Below are 13655 nucleotides of genomic sequence, written 5' to 3' on the forward strand. Positions count from 1 at the left end.
TGTGTTATGTAGTCATGAACTATGGCTAGCTAGCTGGTTAGCTTAGCTAATTAGTGATCACTGATAGCTCAACCTGGTGTGCCATTTGTGTATTATATTTGTAACTTTGATATGTTTGTTCATATTCAAGGATGCATTTTTGAAGGCCATTGTTTTATCTTTCGGGAGGCGGAGTCAGCACTCTGGTGACGATGCAGCACATACACAATGTAACGGAGGAAAAGTTTTAAACTCCTCCAAAATATGCAGTGAAGTAAAAGAGGAAGTAGGAGAAAAAATAATACTCCAGTAGATACAGATACAGTATTTTAGTATTTAAGTACAGTAGTAAAGTACTTCTGCTTCCTTACTGTACATCTCTGTGCCTGAGACACTGTTCTACTAGAGTTCTAAGAAGAGTTTGGCTCTAGTTTTTTAAAATTCAATCCTGGTGGAAGGATACATTAAGGAAACGCTGTGTGGCAAAATTGTTCCTTAAAACTGTATTAGTTGAAATTCTCCACGATTTTACCATCATCATCATCATCATCATTCCATATAAAACTCAGAAGACACATGTAGGAAATAGAGTGTCTATATTCATGTTGTCATGGCGACGCCTAGTTCCATTCACCACCGCTGTAAAGACTTCTGAGTCAGAAACTCATCTTTTAGGAGGTTAACAACATCACTCTGAAAAGGCCTTTATACTTTTCTGCATCAGAATAAACAACAGCACTCTGAAAAGTTAAGTCTTTATTTCATCTGGTGAAATAATATAAAGAATTCTCATACATTACAAAAAGGATTATTAGAAAACATATAAAAGCACAAGGACAAAATACAGAGGGTATTAAAAAACATGGCATTTTCACATGACCGAAAAACAAAATAAGGCTACTTTAGGTAGATATTCTCAACTGAGAAAGGCTTCACTGGAGACTTTCCACTGAAAATCCCATTTAGTCTAAAAGTAAACTGCTAAAACTAGTCGCAGTTGGTTTTGATTGCTTTGTCTCTTTCCATAACTCAATCTCCAATCTATCTGCAGTCCACTAAAAGCCATCACAATGCTATCAAGGCACTCAAGCGATGGCCAAAACTGCTTTGGCCTTGTTGTAGTTAAAGGTAAAGTGTACGATACATGACGTATTAAGTTTGTACATGGAAAATTTATTGTTTTGTAAGGTGTTTCTAAACCTAACTGTGATTTCAGTACCCACACACAAACAGAAGCAGAGGTATTTCATTTACAGACTGTTTTAGTTCAAATGACCAACGCTGGCATGACTACCCAAACACTTTCTATATGTTTAATTCCACTGAAATTCCAAATCAGCCTTATTGAATCATAGTTCACTGAGCGTACAGTACACTACGAAGAAGTACAAGCGCTGAGACAAGCTTCACCATAAATATTTCTCTCATAGCAGAAAGCAGATCAAGTATAAATAGGGCATAATGACAAGTGGGAAGTCACATTTTGAATGCCGGTGCATGTAGAGAGTCATGCACAGTGACATTTAACTGAATGTAGGTACTCGCATGTTCTGCACCCACAGAACGTTGGTTTTGGTAGAACTCTTTCTGGAACCAGTCAAGGCCATCACTTGAGTGCCTGCCAAAGGGAGGTCAGCACCTAAAGCCCACAGGCTGGTAGATGATGTTACAGTCTCATTTTCTTGTGAGCAGCTGATGCTCCAGCTTCTCCAATCGCACAGTCATCGCTGACAGTAGCAAGGAGTTAAGGAAACTGCTGAGAAAAGGCTTCATTAGACAGATTTGACAAAAAAATGACATTACATTTTTTGACTGAGAGTTTTACAGTTTTGGCTCATCTCGCAATCTCATTATGAGATGAAATTAATGTGTGAAATAAAATATGGAAAGTGTTTCCCAAAGTACTAATGTCCAACACTTAATTAATGAAGGTTTATGACTGATTAATAAAAAGGTACAAATATTATTGTGTTTATTATTTACTTTTGTGTTATTATTGTTAACTACGAGGACTTGACTGAGAGTGCTGAGAGAGTTTTTGAAGCAGGGCATGGTAGACAGACCTGTATGAGGATAAGGACGGCCAAGCTTTTTTTGCTTTTCTTATTTAATGATTGATTTATTTCATGCTAACTAAAGAAAGGTGCCTCTATTCTTCCCCGTAAGCCTCCATAACCAGAAACCTTTTGAAAGACGCCCAAGAAAGAAGCCACAAAACACACCTGAACTTTACAAAATGTCATTGGAGCAACCAATGCAATCAAATTTACATTTTCAGTCCCCAGCATCGTGTTTACTAAAAAGAAGAGACTGTATCTAAAGTAAAGCACAATCTGGTAAAGGATCATTGAGGTTTTGGGGCTGTTTTGCTGCTAGAGGTCCATGGATTCTGGATGTGGATGTCATAACCAATCTCTCGAAACACCTGGAGATCTTAGCCCAAAGTGTGTCTGCCTTTGCCACAGAAGGCTGAAACCTAGCCATGGGTGGACCTTTCAGCAAGATATTGATCCCATTCATAGTCCCATTAAAATCTATGTAGAAATAGCTGCAAGAGCACAAAATCACTGTTACCATGAACCTCTCAGTTTCTGGATTTGAACCCAATAGAAAACATGTGGTGTTGAAGAGGGGAATCCAGAAGTACGGAGCCACTGTTTCAAAGTGTGTGATATTACATGTATGCCATGTTGCTCATGTTAACACTACACTTTCTAGTCTCACTTAAATTACAATGCTTTTTAAAAAACACACTATTGACAGATCACCTACAGAGGTTTAACTTATTAACTACCTGCTACGACTCTAGTGTTAGTGTAACATGGATTGATATAGACTGCATGTGCAGAGGGACATCATCAGGACAGGCAGACCCATAATTAATATCTCAAGATATCCTGGTCAGAACATGGCAGCAGGTCAACTACAACAACAACAACTTTTAGAAAGTGACAGTGACTTCACCCAGAAGACCCAAAACTGAGGTGCTTAAGAGACGTCCTAATCAGTCCAATCATAAACAGCACCTGTGTGCTGGGGACGAGCCTCGGCCCTAAGCCCTTTCACACTGAAGCACATGACCTGTGCATGAGCTTCCCCCTGACGCCAGCAGAGGGAGACATTACAAGTAGGATGAGAATTAGGACCCAATTAGGAATTAGGTTTAAAATAAAGATGAGTGAATTTAATAGATAGCATATATGGACAAAAGTATTCGGACAGTGGCTTATTCATTTCATTTGTTTCTTCTAAAATCAGGGTTATTAACAAAGATGTGTTGGAGTAACTGTCTCTACTGTCCAGGGAAGGCTTTCTACTAGATTTTAGAGCACTGCTGTGAGGACACCTCATTCCCGACTGCTGGAGCAGCATCACTCAATGCTCAATGCACAGCTCACCGATATTCTGCTAAATGTATGTTAAAGGTATGTAAAAAGATGCTCTACTGAGCATCTAAACAAGCAGACGTTCATAATAAAAGGTTTTTACAATGCAGTGAACTGCCTGGGAATGTCCAGGCAGGACTACAACAAAGCTGACAAACTACATTGAGTAGCACTACTTCTGTAGCAAACTGGCAAACCAGTACAGCCCTGTTCACTAAACTGGACAAACCTCTCCTTCCCAGAGTGGTGAGGGTGGCTTCACTCTGGATACGATATCCACTGCCTCCTCTTATTACAGCCTGGAACAACCCATGCATGGCTGCTCACTGTTTGGCAGCTATAGTATCTGAACCCTGAGTTCTAAAGTAAAGTAAAATCCATAAAACACATGCTGTAGTCTTCATTATAAAAATGCATATTAATATTCTGTATATTCATGCATATTCATATTCATTCTGTATATTACATTATATTAATGTAATTACTGCACTGCTTCTTACTACTAGTGCCTTTATTATGCTGCTCTCTTGTTTGATTTTGCTGCTGTAAAAACTGACTTTCCCCATGGGATAAATAAAGTGATCTATCTATCTATCTATCTATCTATCTATCTATCTATCTATCTATCTATCTACAGTGCTGTTTTACTGTGTTGCTATGACTCTTGAGGAGTAGACTGTAATTTTACTTTCTACTGGAAAGATGAAAAATACACAATAATAAGCAATACAGTAATCAATATCCTAGAAAGGTCAGCACAGACCTTTGGTAAAGGCTTCCACCATTCCCCACCAACAGACCCAAACTAAGGCTGTTTTTATTGAAGTTCAGCTAAAGCTTCTTTGACTCTTACAGTCTACCCTGAAGATTTCATTTACATGGACTCTAACTAATAATCTTTGAATTATTATTACTATTGTTTTTGTTGTAATATTATCTAATCATTATCATAACATAACCATCATCATTACAATTATTATCCTATTATTATTCCTACTATTTCTACTGCTAGGCATATCAATGATTATAACAGTACTCTCGAGCATAACAACAGTCTAATGTTGTGTTAATGTGACTTTATAGTATTTATAACTGTCTAACTCAATTAAAACATCAGAAACTGTACTATAGTGAAAGTATGGTACTGTATCCCAATCTAACTCAATTAAAAGAGCTGAAACTGTACTATAGTGAAAGTATGGTACTGTATCCCAATCTAACTCAATTAAAACAGCAGAAACTGTACTATAGTGAAAGTATGGTACTGTATCCCAATCTAACTCAATTAAAAGAGCTGAAACTGTACTATAGTGAAAGTATGGTACTGTATCCCAATTTAACTCAATTAAAAGAGCTGAAACTGTACTATAGTGAAAGTATGGTACTGTATCCCAATATAACTCAATTAAAACAGCAGAAACTGTACTATAGTGAAAGTATGGTACTGTATCCCAATCTAACTCAATTAAAGAGCTGAAACTGTACTATAGTGAAAGTATGGTACTGTATCTCAATCTAACTCAATTAAAGAGCAGAAACTGTACTATAGTGAAAGTAAGGTACTGTATCCCAATCTAACTCAGAATGAACAGTTAAAATATGTTTTTTCATTTGAAAAGGTCTTTGGGCAAAATTAAAAATATTTAGTTTTACTGATATTTGTACAAATCTTGCATATTATGAAACACATGGTGAATAAGTATAGTGTTTCAGCACTATACTAACATATTTGACTCAACTTTACTGATAATAATAACAACCGGCTGTCACTGGAAGATGTCTCTTTTTAGAGTCTATAGCTGGACAAAGGCTTCTTTGAGGCTAGATATATGTGAGAATGACTGGGAGAATATTAGATAACAAAGAGCCATTGAAGCAGCAGTGAGGAAGCAGACCAGGGGCCAGGGGCCAGTGGGTCACAGATCAGACACACTAACATACTACAGTCTCTGTACAGAACAGCTTCTGTCTAAAGCCTGTCCACTGCAGCAGGGGGGAAGGCTACACCAACAGGAACAGTGAGGGTTTATCGGAATCTGGTTCAAGTCCCATGGATAAAACGTAATTTGGAATTATTCTTAAATATGTTAATATGTTGTCGAGAATATTTGGATTAGGAAGAACCATAAAGGATATGTTTCTGATTGAGCTGGTTCAGAGTGGTCATAGTAGCCTGCTGGAACTCCACAAGGCTTTCACAGGCACAAGGGTTCTTCACCTCAATCTCACCTTGACTCTCCTCTGAAAAAACATACAGAGAAAGAGAGAAAACAGAGGCACCACTGTCAGAGAACCTGTACAACCCTCTTTAAAAGGCCTATAAAGGTGCTACAAGGGGTTCTTTGAGTGACACCACAGAAGAACCATTTTTTGGTCCGTAAAGAACTATTTTGAGGGAGATAAAAGAGAAGAGAAGAACCTTTAATTGGTAAAGAACTTTTGTATTGACTAATTTGCACATAAACTTCATTAAAACCACCTCTGTTTCTACACTCATTGTCTATTATCTGACCGTATAGGAGCACTGTGAGGTTTAGGAGTCTGTTCGTTGTAGAACGAACAGACTGAGGAACAGCTTCATTCCAGAAGCTGTAAGACTTTTAAACGCCACTTAGTGGAACCACTGCAACGACACTTTGACGACACTAGTCACTTTAAATACACTCTGCTGCTACCTTCTCCATTTACTGATGCTCTTCTCTCTGTATTTTATTTTCATTTTTACATATATTTTTATATATTTATGTATATTTTATTTATTTAAGTACTGCTGTCTGGGTAAAACTGGGTCCTTGGGTACCACAATTTCGTTCCACCCCATGTACCACATGTGATGCGAATGACAATAAAGTCTCCTTGAATCCTTGAATCCTTGAATCCTTTATAGTTCCAGACTCCTTTATTAGCCTCTTTTCATCCTGTTCTTAAGTGGTCAGGACCCCACATGACTGACCACCACAGAGCAGGTAGTATTTTGGAGGTGGGTCATTCTCAACACTGCAGTGACACTGACTGTTAGTGTGCATTGCGCTGGTGTAGTTATAGAACTACACAGTGCTCATATATGGTCAGTGGAGCTGTAGAAACAAAAATGTGTAAATGGCTTTAACTCAATTAAAAGAGCTGAAACTGTACTATAGTGAAAGTATGGTACTGTATCCCAATCTAACTCAATTAAAACAGCAGAAACTGTACTATAGTGAAAGTATGATACTGTATCCCAATCTAACTCAATTAAAGAGCTGAAACTGTACTATAGTGAAAGTATGGTACTGTACCCCAATATAACTCAATTAAAAGAGCTGAAACTGTACTATAGTGAAAGTATGGTACTGTATCCCAATCTAACTCAATTAAAGAGCTGAAAATGTACTATAGTGAAAGTATGATACTGTATCCCAATCTAACTCAATTAAAGAGCTGAAACTGTACTATAGTGAAAGTATGATACTGTATCCCAATCTAACTCAGAATGAACAGTTAAAATACCTTTTTTCATTTGAAAAGGTACTTGGGCAAAATTAAATTTTTTTAGTTTTAATGATATTTGTACAAATCTTGCATATTATTGCTTTTAAGAACAGTAAGAACGCGCAATGCCTCAATGTTTCTTACCCATGTATTGCAATAGACTACAAACAGCTTATAGAAATATCCTCAGTGTCCTCTAGATGGTGCAACAGAACAACTTATCTCTGAAGAAATACAGCCCCACGCTCTATGCTCGAGTCTGCTCCCAGCAGAGCTTGGTGATATGTTTTTCTCTTTTATTGAGCTATTCTTCTCTTACCTGCACAGACATTGAGTTTGAGGTTCTCTGCAATCTGGCTAATGGCAGTGAAGTCGGTGGTGTAGAAGAAGTGTTTGTCCAGCGGTTCAGATGCAATTTGTCTCAGCTCATCCTCCACAGCTTTGCCCACACCAACAGCATACATAGTGATGCCTGCAAAACAGCATACGTGTAGTTCAGTTATGCTTCATGTCCTCTTACAGCTTGAGGCAAAGGGATATAATAAAACTTATGTTATTACATTTTATTCAATTTTATTTTATTAAAGTCATTTTTACATTGATTAGTCAGCTCAACCTGGCCAAGCTGGTTAAGCTGGTTGACCAATTTAGCTCTTGACCAGTATTGATTGCTTTAATCTGAGTTTGATGGTTTAGCTGGTCTACAAGCTTGACTAACATGACCAGGCTAGTCAACCAAGCTGCTTGACCACCATGATCAGCATGACCAAACTGATCGATCAACTTAACCAAACTAGATAACCAGTTTGACCAGCTTGGTCTAGATGTTTATTTGTTTGTTTATTTAAATAAACTGTTTACTGATTTATTCACTGGCAACCACAATAAACTAGCCCTGGTTTTAACAAGTAAACAATAAACTGCAACAGTGTCTTAGTCAGTAAATATGTGGATTAAAGCAGATGTGTGTGACCTTGTGTGTTTTGGGGTCAGTTTGTAAAAAAATATGAGGCTGTGTTTAGGTCAGATTACTGGAGTGAAGCTAGACTCTGCTGATCTGGTACTCATGTGGACTCGAGTGTATCTACTAAAGCCATGCAATCTAGATTAGCAGAACGAAGAAGAGCAGACAGGAAAGAAACGGTCAGTAAAGGATGTGCTGTTTGTGTGATTTACTGCCGTTACCATGGTTGGCTGTTCAAAATAAGCAAATTATGAATTATAACTCAATTAAAAGAGCTGAAACTGTACTATAGTGAAAGTATGGTACTGTATCCCAATCTAACTCAAATAAAGAGCTGAAACTGTACTATAGTGAAAGTATGGTACTGTATCCCAATCTAACTCAATTAAAAGAGCTGAAACTGTACTATAGTGAAAGTATGGTACTGTATCCCAATCTAACTCAATTAAAAGAGCTGAAACTGTACTATAGTGAAAGTATGGTACTGTATCCCAATCTAACTCAATTAAAAGAGCTGAAACTGTACTATAGTGAAAGTATGGTACTGTACCCCAATCTAACTCAATTAAAAGAGCTGAAACTGTACTATAGTGAAAGTATGGTACTGTATCCCAATCTAACTCAATTAAAAGAGCTGAAACTGTACTATAGTGAAAGTATGGTACTGTATCTCAATCTAACTCAATTAAAGAGCTGAAACTGTACTATAGTGAAAGTATGGTACTGTATCCCAATCTAACTCAATTAAAGAGCTGAAACTGTACTATAGTGAAAGTATGGTACTGTATCCCAATCTAACTCAGAAAGAACAGTTAAATACCTTTTTTTATTTTGAAAAGGTACTTGGGCAAAATTACAAATATTTAGTTTTAATAATTTTTGTACAAATCTGTTAAGGTTTGATGATTCTGCAAGACGTCTTCCACCGAAAATCATAAACTGGGATGTGCTGTTTGTGTGATTTACTGCCGTTACCATGGTTGGCTGTTCAAAATAAGCAAATTATGAAAGAGATTTCCAGCATTTTGGAGAAACATGCATCTATGTCAAATCAGATCTGGCAATCAAAAGGGTAGGTGCTCAAACCTTCTATCTGCGAACATGCCTGCTGGCACCCAAACACTGATAAATCACACTTCTGTCCAGCTCACCTGCTTCCTTGGCTTTCTTGGACCACTCTGTAATGTCATCTTGAGAACGACCGTCAGTAAACACCAGCCCAATCCGTGGGATGTTCCTGGAGGCTGGGCGGGCGCCCTCAGCCTCTGAGAAACTGTTCTCCACCATGTGTTTCAGTGCCAGCCCAGTCATGGTTCCCTTCTCCATGTATTCCACCTTCATCACAGCTGTCTTGATCTCCTCCTTGCTCTTGTACATGCTGAGTGGGAACTCGGTCCTCACTCGGCTGGAGTACTGGACGAGACCCACGCGTGTTCCATGGCCAGAGACGTCAAGCTGGTCCACAACTTGATTGACAAATTGCTTGACAAGCTCAAAATTCTGGGGCCGGACACTCTTGGAGCCGTCGATAAGGAGGACCAGGTCGATGTTGGATGATCTGCAGCCTGGAAGAGCGGGAAAGTATGTAATGATACTCACAAAATGTAGCTGTACTGGAATGTACACGATATGGACAAAAGTATTGGGACACCTGCTCATTTATTGTTTCTTATGAAATCTTATGAAAGGTACTAAAGGAGTAACTGTATCTATAGTCCAGGGAAGAAGGCTATCAACTAGATTTTGGAGGAGCATTGCGGTGAGGATTTGATTGCATTCAGCATTGCAATGTGTTAGTGAGGTCAGGATGTTAAATGATCACCGCCCCACCTCACCCCATCTCCTCAACTCAGCCCACACCTGGCATTAGGCAGCATAAAGCCAATAGTCTCATATATTTATGCACTTCAGAGAGTCCTATAGTGGAATGTGGAACCATCTAAAGGAACCTCAGAAATTGTAAGTAGAATTAGTACTCACTTCCACAGCTCTTCCCATCGTCCTGCAGAAGATGTCCTTCAGGGCAGCTACAATAATAAGAACCTGGAGCACTTACACACTGGAATTCACAGCCATGCTCCACCACCTTACACAGGTCATCCGCTGCACAAGACACAATCCGACACAGACATTAATTCTATTTAATTAAAGAAGATTCTCTAAAGCAAGTCATCAATAATCTTGACGTTGTTCCAAAATATGTGCAAATTACGACCTGAATTCATTCTGCACTGAAAAGCTCAGCCAAGTAGTCTAAGACTGAGCTGCAACCAGTAGAACAATGGTGCCCAACCATAGGTTTGGAGAACTACATTTTATGGACAAAAGTATTAGGACACCTGCTCATTCATTGTTTCTTCCAATATCAAGGGTATTAAAACACAAGTTTGCTTCTATGATTTTCCACCACTCCAGAGTCAACGTCTTCAGTTTGCTTTCAACTTTTAAAAAACTTCCCATTCTTGTCTTTAGGTTTACCCATGATCGCAATAATGTTATAAGTGATTACTGGAATTCTTTCACCTAGGACAGTGCTACTTTCCTTCAGCTGTGGATCATCAGCAGGTACAGTGCCTAATTCAATGTAATGGATTCATTACAGTGCCTCTGGTCATACACGTTATGTAAAAGTATTTGGACATCTGCTCATGCTCTGTAATCAGTTACTGCATCATTTTAAGCTGGCCTGATTTTGCACTTTTACAGTGCAGCTAATATTAGCTACACTATATGGACGAATGTATTGGGACACCTGCTCACCATCTCTGTCAGCAATCGGTTCAACTTACAGTAGCAGAAGGGGCGTCCACAAACATGTGTAATGTATTTTCAGTGTTCCTTTCTAAATCAAGGCTATTAATCCTATTAATCCGACCCTGCTTTTGTCAGAGTAACTGTCTCTAATGTCCAAGGAAGACGGCTTTCTACTAGATTTTGGGCGAAGCACTGCTGCAAGAATTTCAGTGTTAGTGAGGCCAGGATGTTGAATGATCACCAACCCACCTCAACATCCTCAACTCTCCAACTCATCCCAAAAGTCCTGGATGGAGCTCCTCCACCATCATTTACACATAACAGAGTTCTTCCACTGCTCAACAGCTCAATGCTGGGGGGCTTTATACCCCTCTAGCTCACGCCTGGCATTAGGACGCATGGTCCAAAAAGGTCCATTGTTATCATCTCCAGAGAGTCCTATTCTATTGGCAGTACTTCTCTTCAAAGGCTAGACAAGCTGTGTGTGTGTGCATTTGCACATCTGTGTCAGCAAAGGGGGCAACTTAAAGTAGCTGAAGGGGTGTCCACAAACATGTATAATGTATTTTGGATACATGCAAGTACAGAGAAATTAGGAGCCAAACAAATAGTTTCAGTTGGACCGTAGTGATGATTTTGGCTGGCATTTCACTGGAAAAGTCTACAAGCCAGTTTACTGGAGTACTGTGGCAACAAAAAGCTCTGTTATCAAAGTCGCCGTTCAAACGTTGCGATAAATGGTGGTTTTGTGGAATGTGACATTTGGGAGAAAAGCAGGAGTTTGCGGATCTGATGTAGACTTTAGAAAAGCAGCCTCTGTTTGCATTGGAACATGTATTTGGTGACATCCAAGATAAGTAGAAAAAGGGTTTCAAGCTGCGTATAAAGCCATAAAGTACAGGAAGCGTAAAGGGTCTGTTTTCCAGAAATGGATTAAGCCCACTCTTGTTGCCAAGTCAATTTGTTCAGAAAAAAGCAGCCCATCAGTTTTAGGATTCCGGAGATTCTATTTGCTGCACTTTACGTAAACTTGGGTACAACTAAGAATCCATTCTACCACAAACAGTAATCCCTTTTTTCCAAGAAAAAAATAACGCTGAGAGCAGTTTACCATAGTTTATGCCCACTCATGTTCGAATATATGACTTACAGTCTTAAAGAAAAGTTTCCTAAATGGTTCTTGGCTTGGATATGCAGTTCTAGGAAAACCTCTTAATGGGTAAACACCCCCCCCCCAACCCCCACCCCCCCCGCTGTCTGCTTGATACTGGTGTGAGTCCTTTCGTGGTTGGGTGCTGCTGACTGCCTACCCTCTGGTCCATGCTCTCCCGCTGTGTGAATCCTCCTAACCCTGTTATTTTTCCTTCCTTTCTGTTTTCTTTTGAACTCTTTCCCATGTATTGAGATGCCCCTCGGGTTAGGGTCATGACCTACTCTCACATTAGCCACAGCTCTTCATTATCCCACTCTTTTATTATTAAAAATGTTATTATTAGTTACAATTTATTATTTGCTATTCTGTCTGGGGTCGACCAGAGAAGGATGGGTTCCTCTCAAGGTTTCTTCCTTCTGATCTGAGGGAGTTTTTCCTGCCACGGTTGCACAAAGGAGGCTTGGCCCAGGATTTCTGTAAAGCTGCTTTGTAACATCAATTTGTGAAATGTATATTAATTTCACAAATCTTTGATTTTTAAAGATTAAAAAACCTTTACATGAGGTACCAGGTCTGTTCCTATTAGATATCTTTCTACAACTCTAGTAGTGTTCTAGTAGTAGTATGTTTTAATGTAGGAACCTTTGTTTATGCCTGTAAGACATTACGTATGATATGAGGGTTTAATATCCTCAACATAAAGTTAATGTTTTTTTCCCACTGCATATTTAAGCCAAGGACCATTTAGGAACCTTTATTTTTATGACTGTCAGGCTTTAGGTCTAATAGGGTTTAAGATAACAGAACCTTAACATAAGGTAAAGATTTTTCGATGTTTGATAGGGTTAAGGATTAAGAATCTGTCTTATAAGGACATTAGCACTTTAATCATTATTCTCATTTCCAATTTCCAAGCAGGAATAAAATTTTTTTCCAAATAGCTTCTTGAATATGGTTTTTAGATTCTACCCAGGTCCAGTAATTGGCCTGACTCCAACATTTGTAAAGACCTTGTTAGCGGCAGGACATGTCCATCCATTTGATTAGAGACAACTCTCACTGATCCAGTCAACAAGACTTTACTTCCTCAAGTTTGCAGCTTGTCTTTCTAAGAACCTGAATGATTAAAAAATCTAAAAGACCCTTGCATGGCACTGTATGTTTCAGTCTGGATAAATAGATCAGCAACAGTAGAACTGATCCTGCATTCCAGAGAAGGTAAAGAAGGCTGCTGGATTTGGATAAAGAACACCTGACTATGGAAAGGGCAGTTGAGGAGTGCTGGAATGTGGAAGATTATACATTTAACTTCAGCTTAAGGTCTTAAAGGCACAGTCAAGCACTTTACAAAGCAGTAAATCAGCAGTTTGCCTATGTGTGTGTGTTACCCCTTTTGTTTTCTGTCTCCAGATGTTCTTACAGCTAAACAAACACTCAAAAATCTCTCACATGGTTGGGATGATGCCATGCCAGATGTCTGTGCAGTGGAAAAGGACAAGGACTTACACAATATGTCCAAATGTTCAAGAATGCACTCATTTACTTTATGTGTGCACCCATTGCTGACACAAATGTGCAAATGCACACACAGCTTGTCTAGTCCCCTGTCAAACGCATAGGACTCACTGAAGCAGATAACATGAACCTACTGGCACCATACCCAAAGCCAGGGGTGGGCTAGAGGGGTATAAAGCCCCCCAGCATTGAACTGTGGAGCAGTGGAAGAACTGTGTTCTCTGGAATGATGGTGGTGGAGCTCCATCCAGTACTTTTGGGATGAGTTGGGGATGATGAGGTGGGGTGGTGATCATCATCCAACATCATGACCTCGCTATTGTCTTTGTCACTTAATGCAATCAAATCCTTACAGCAATGCTCCTCCAAAATCTCCAAAATATATCCTTGATTTTAGAAAAAACATGGAATGAACAGGTGTCCCAATACTTCT

General features: G+C 39.0%; 1 protein-coding gene across 2 annotated transcripts in view; it reads right to left on the reverse strand.

Moving 5' to 3' along the window:
* Positions 1-720: 720 nt before the first annotated feature.
* matn4 (matrilin 4) overlaps positions 721-13655 on the reverse strand; it is a 45241-nt gene continuing 32306 nt past the window's right edge. For both annotated transcript variants that reach the window (XM_072684924.1, XM_072684925.1), the window contains 5 exons: positions 9781-9903; positions 8952-9365; positions 7156-7308; positions 5502-5606; positions 721-1712 (listed from right to left, as the gene is read on the reverse strand). In XM_072684924.1, coding sequence (XP_072541025.1) covers positions 1654-1712; positions 5502-5606; positions 7156-7308; positions 8952-9365; positions 9781-9903 — 854 coding nt within the window. In that variant the 3' untranslated portion in view covers positions 721-1653. The remainder of the gene's footprint in view (positions 1713-5501; positions 5607-7155; positions 7309-8951; positions 9366-9780; positions 9904-13655) is intronic.

The sequence above is a fragment of the Salminus brasiliensis genome, chromosome 7, assembly GCF_030463535.1.
Source record: "Salminus brasiliensis chromosome 7, fSalBra1.hap2, whole genome shotgun sequence".
Lineage (NCBI taxonomy): Eukaryota > Metazoa > Chordata > Actinopteri > Characiformes > Bryconidae > Salminus > Salminus brasiliensis.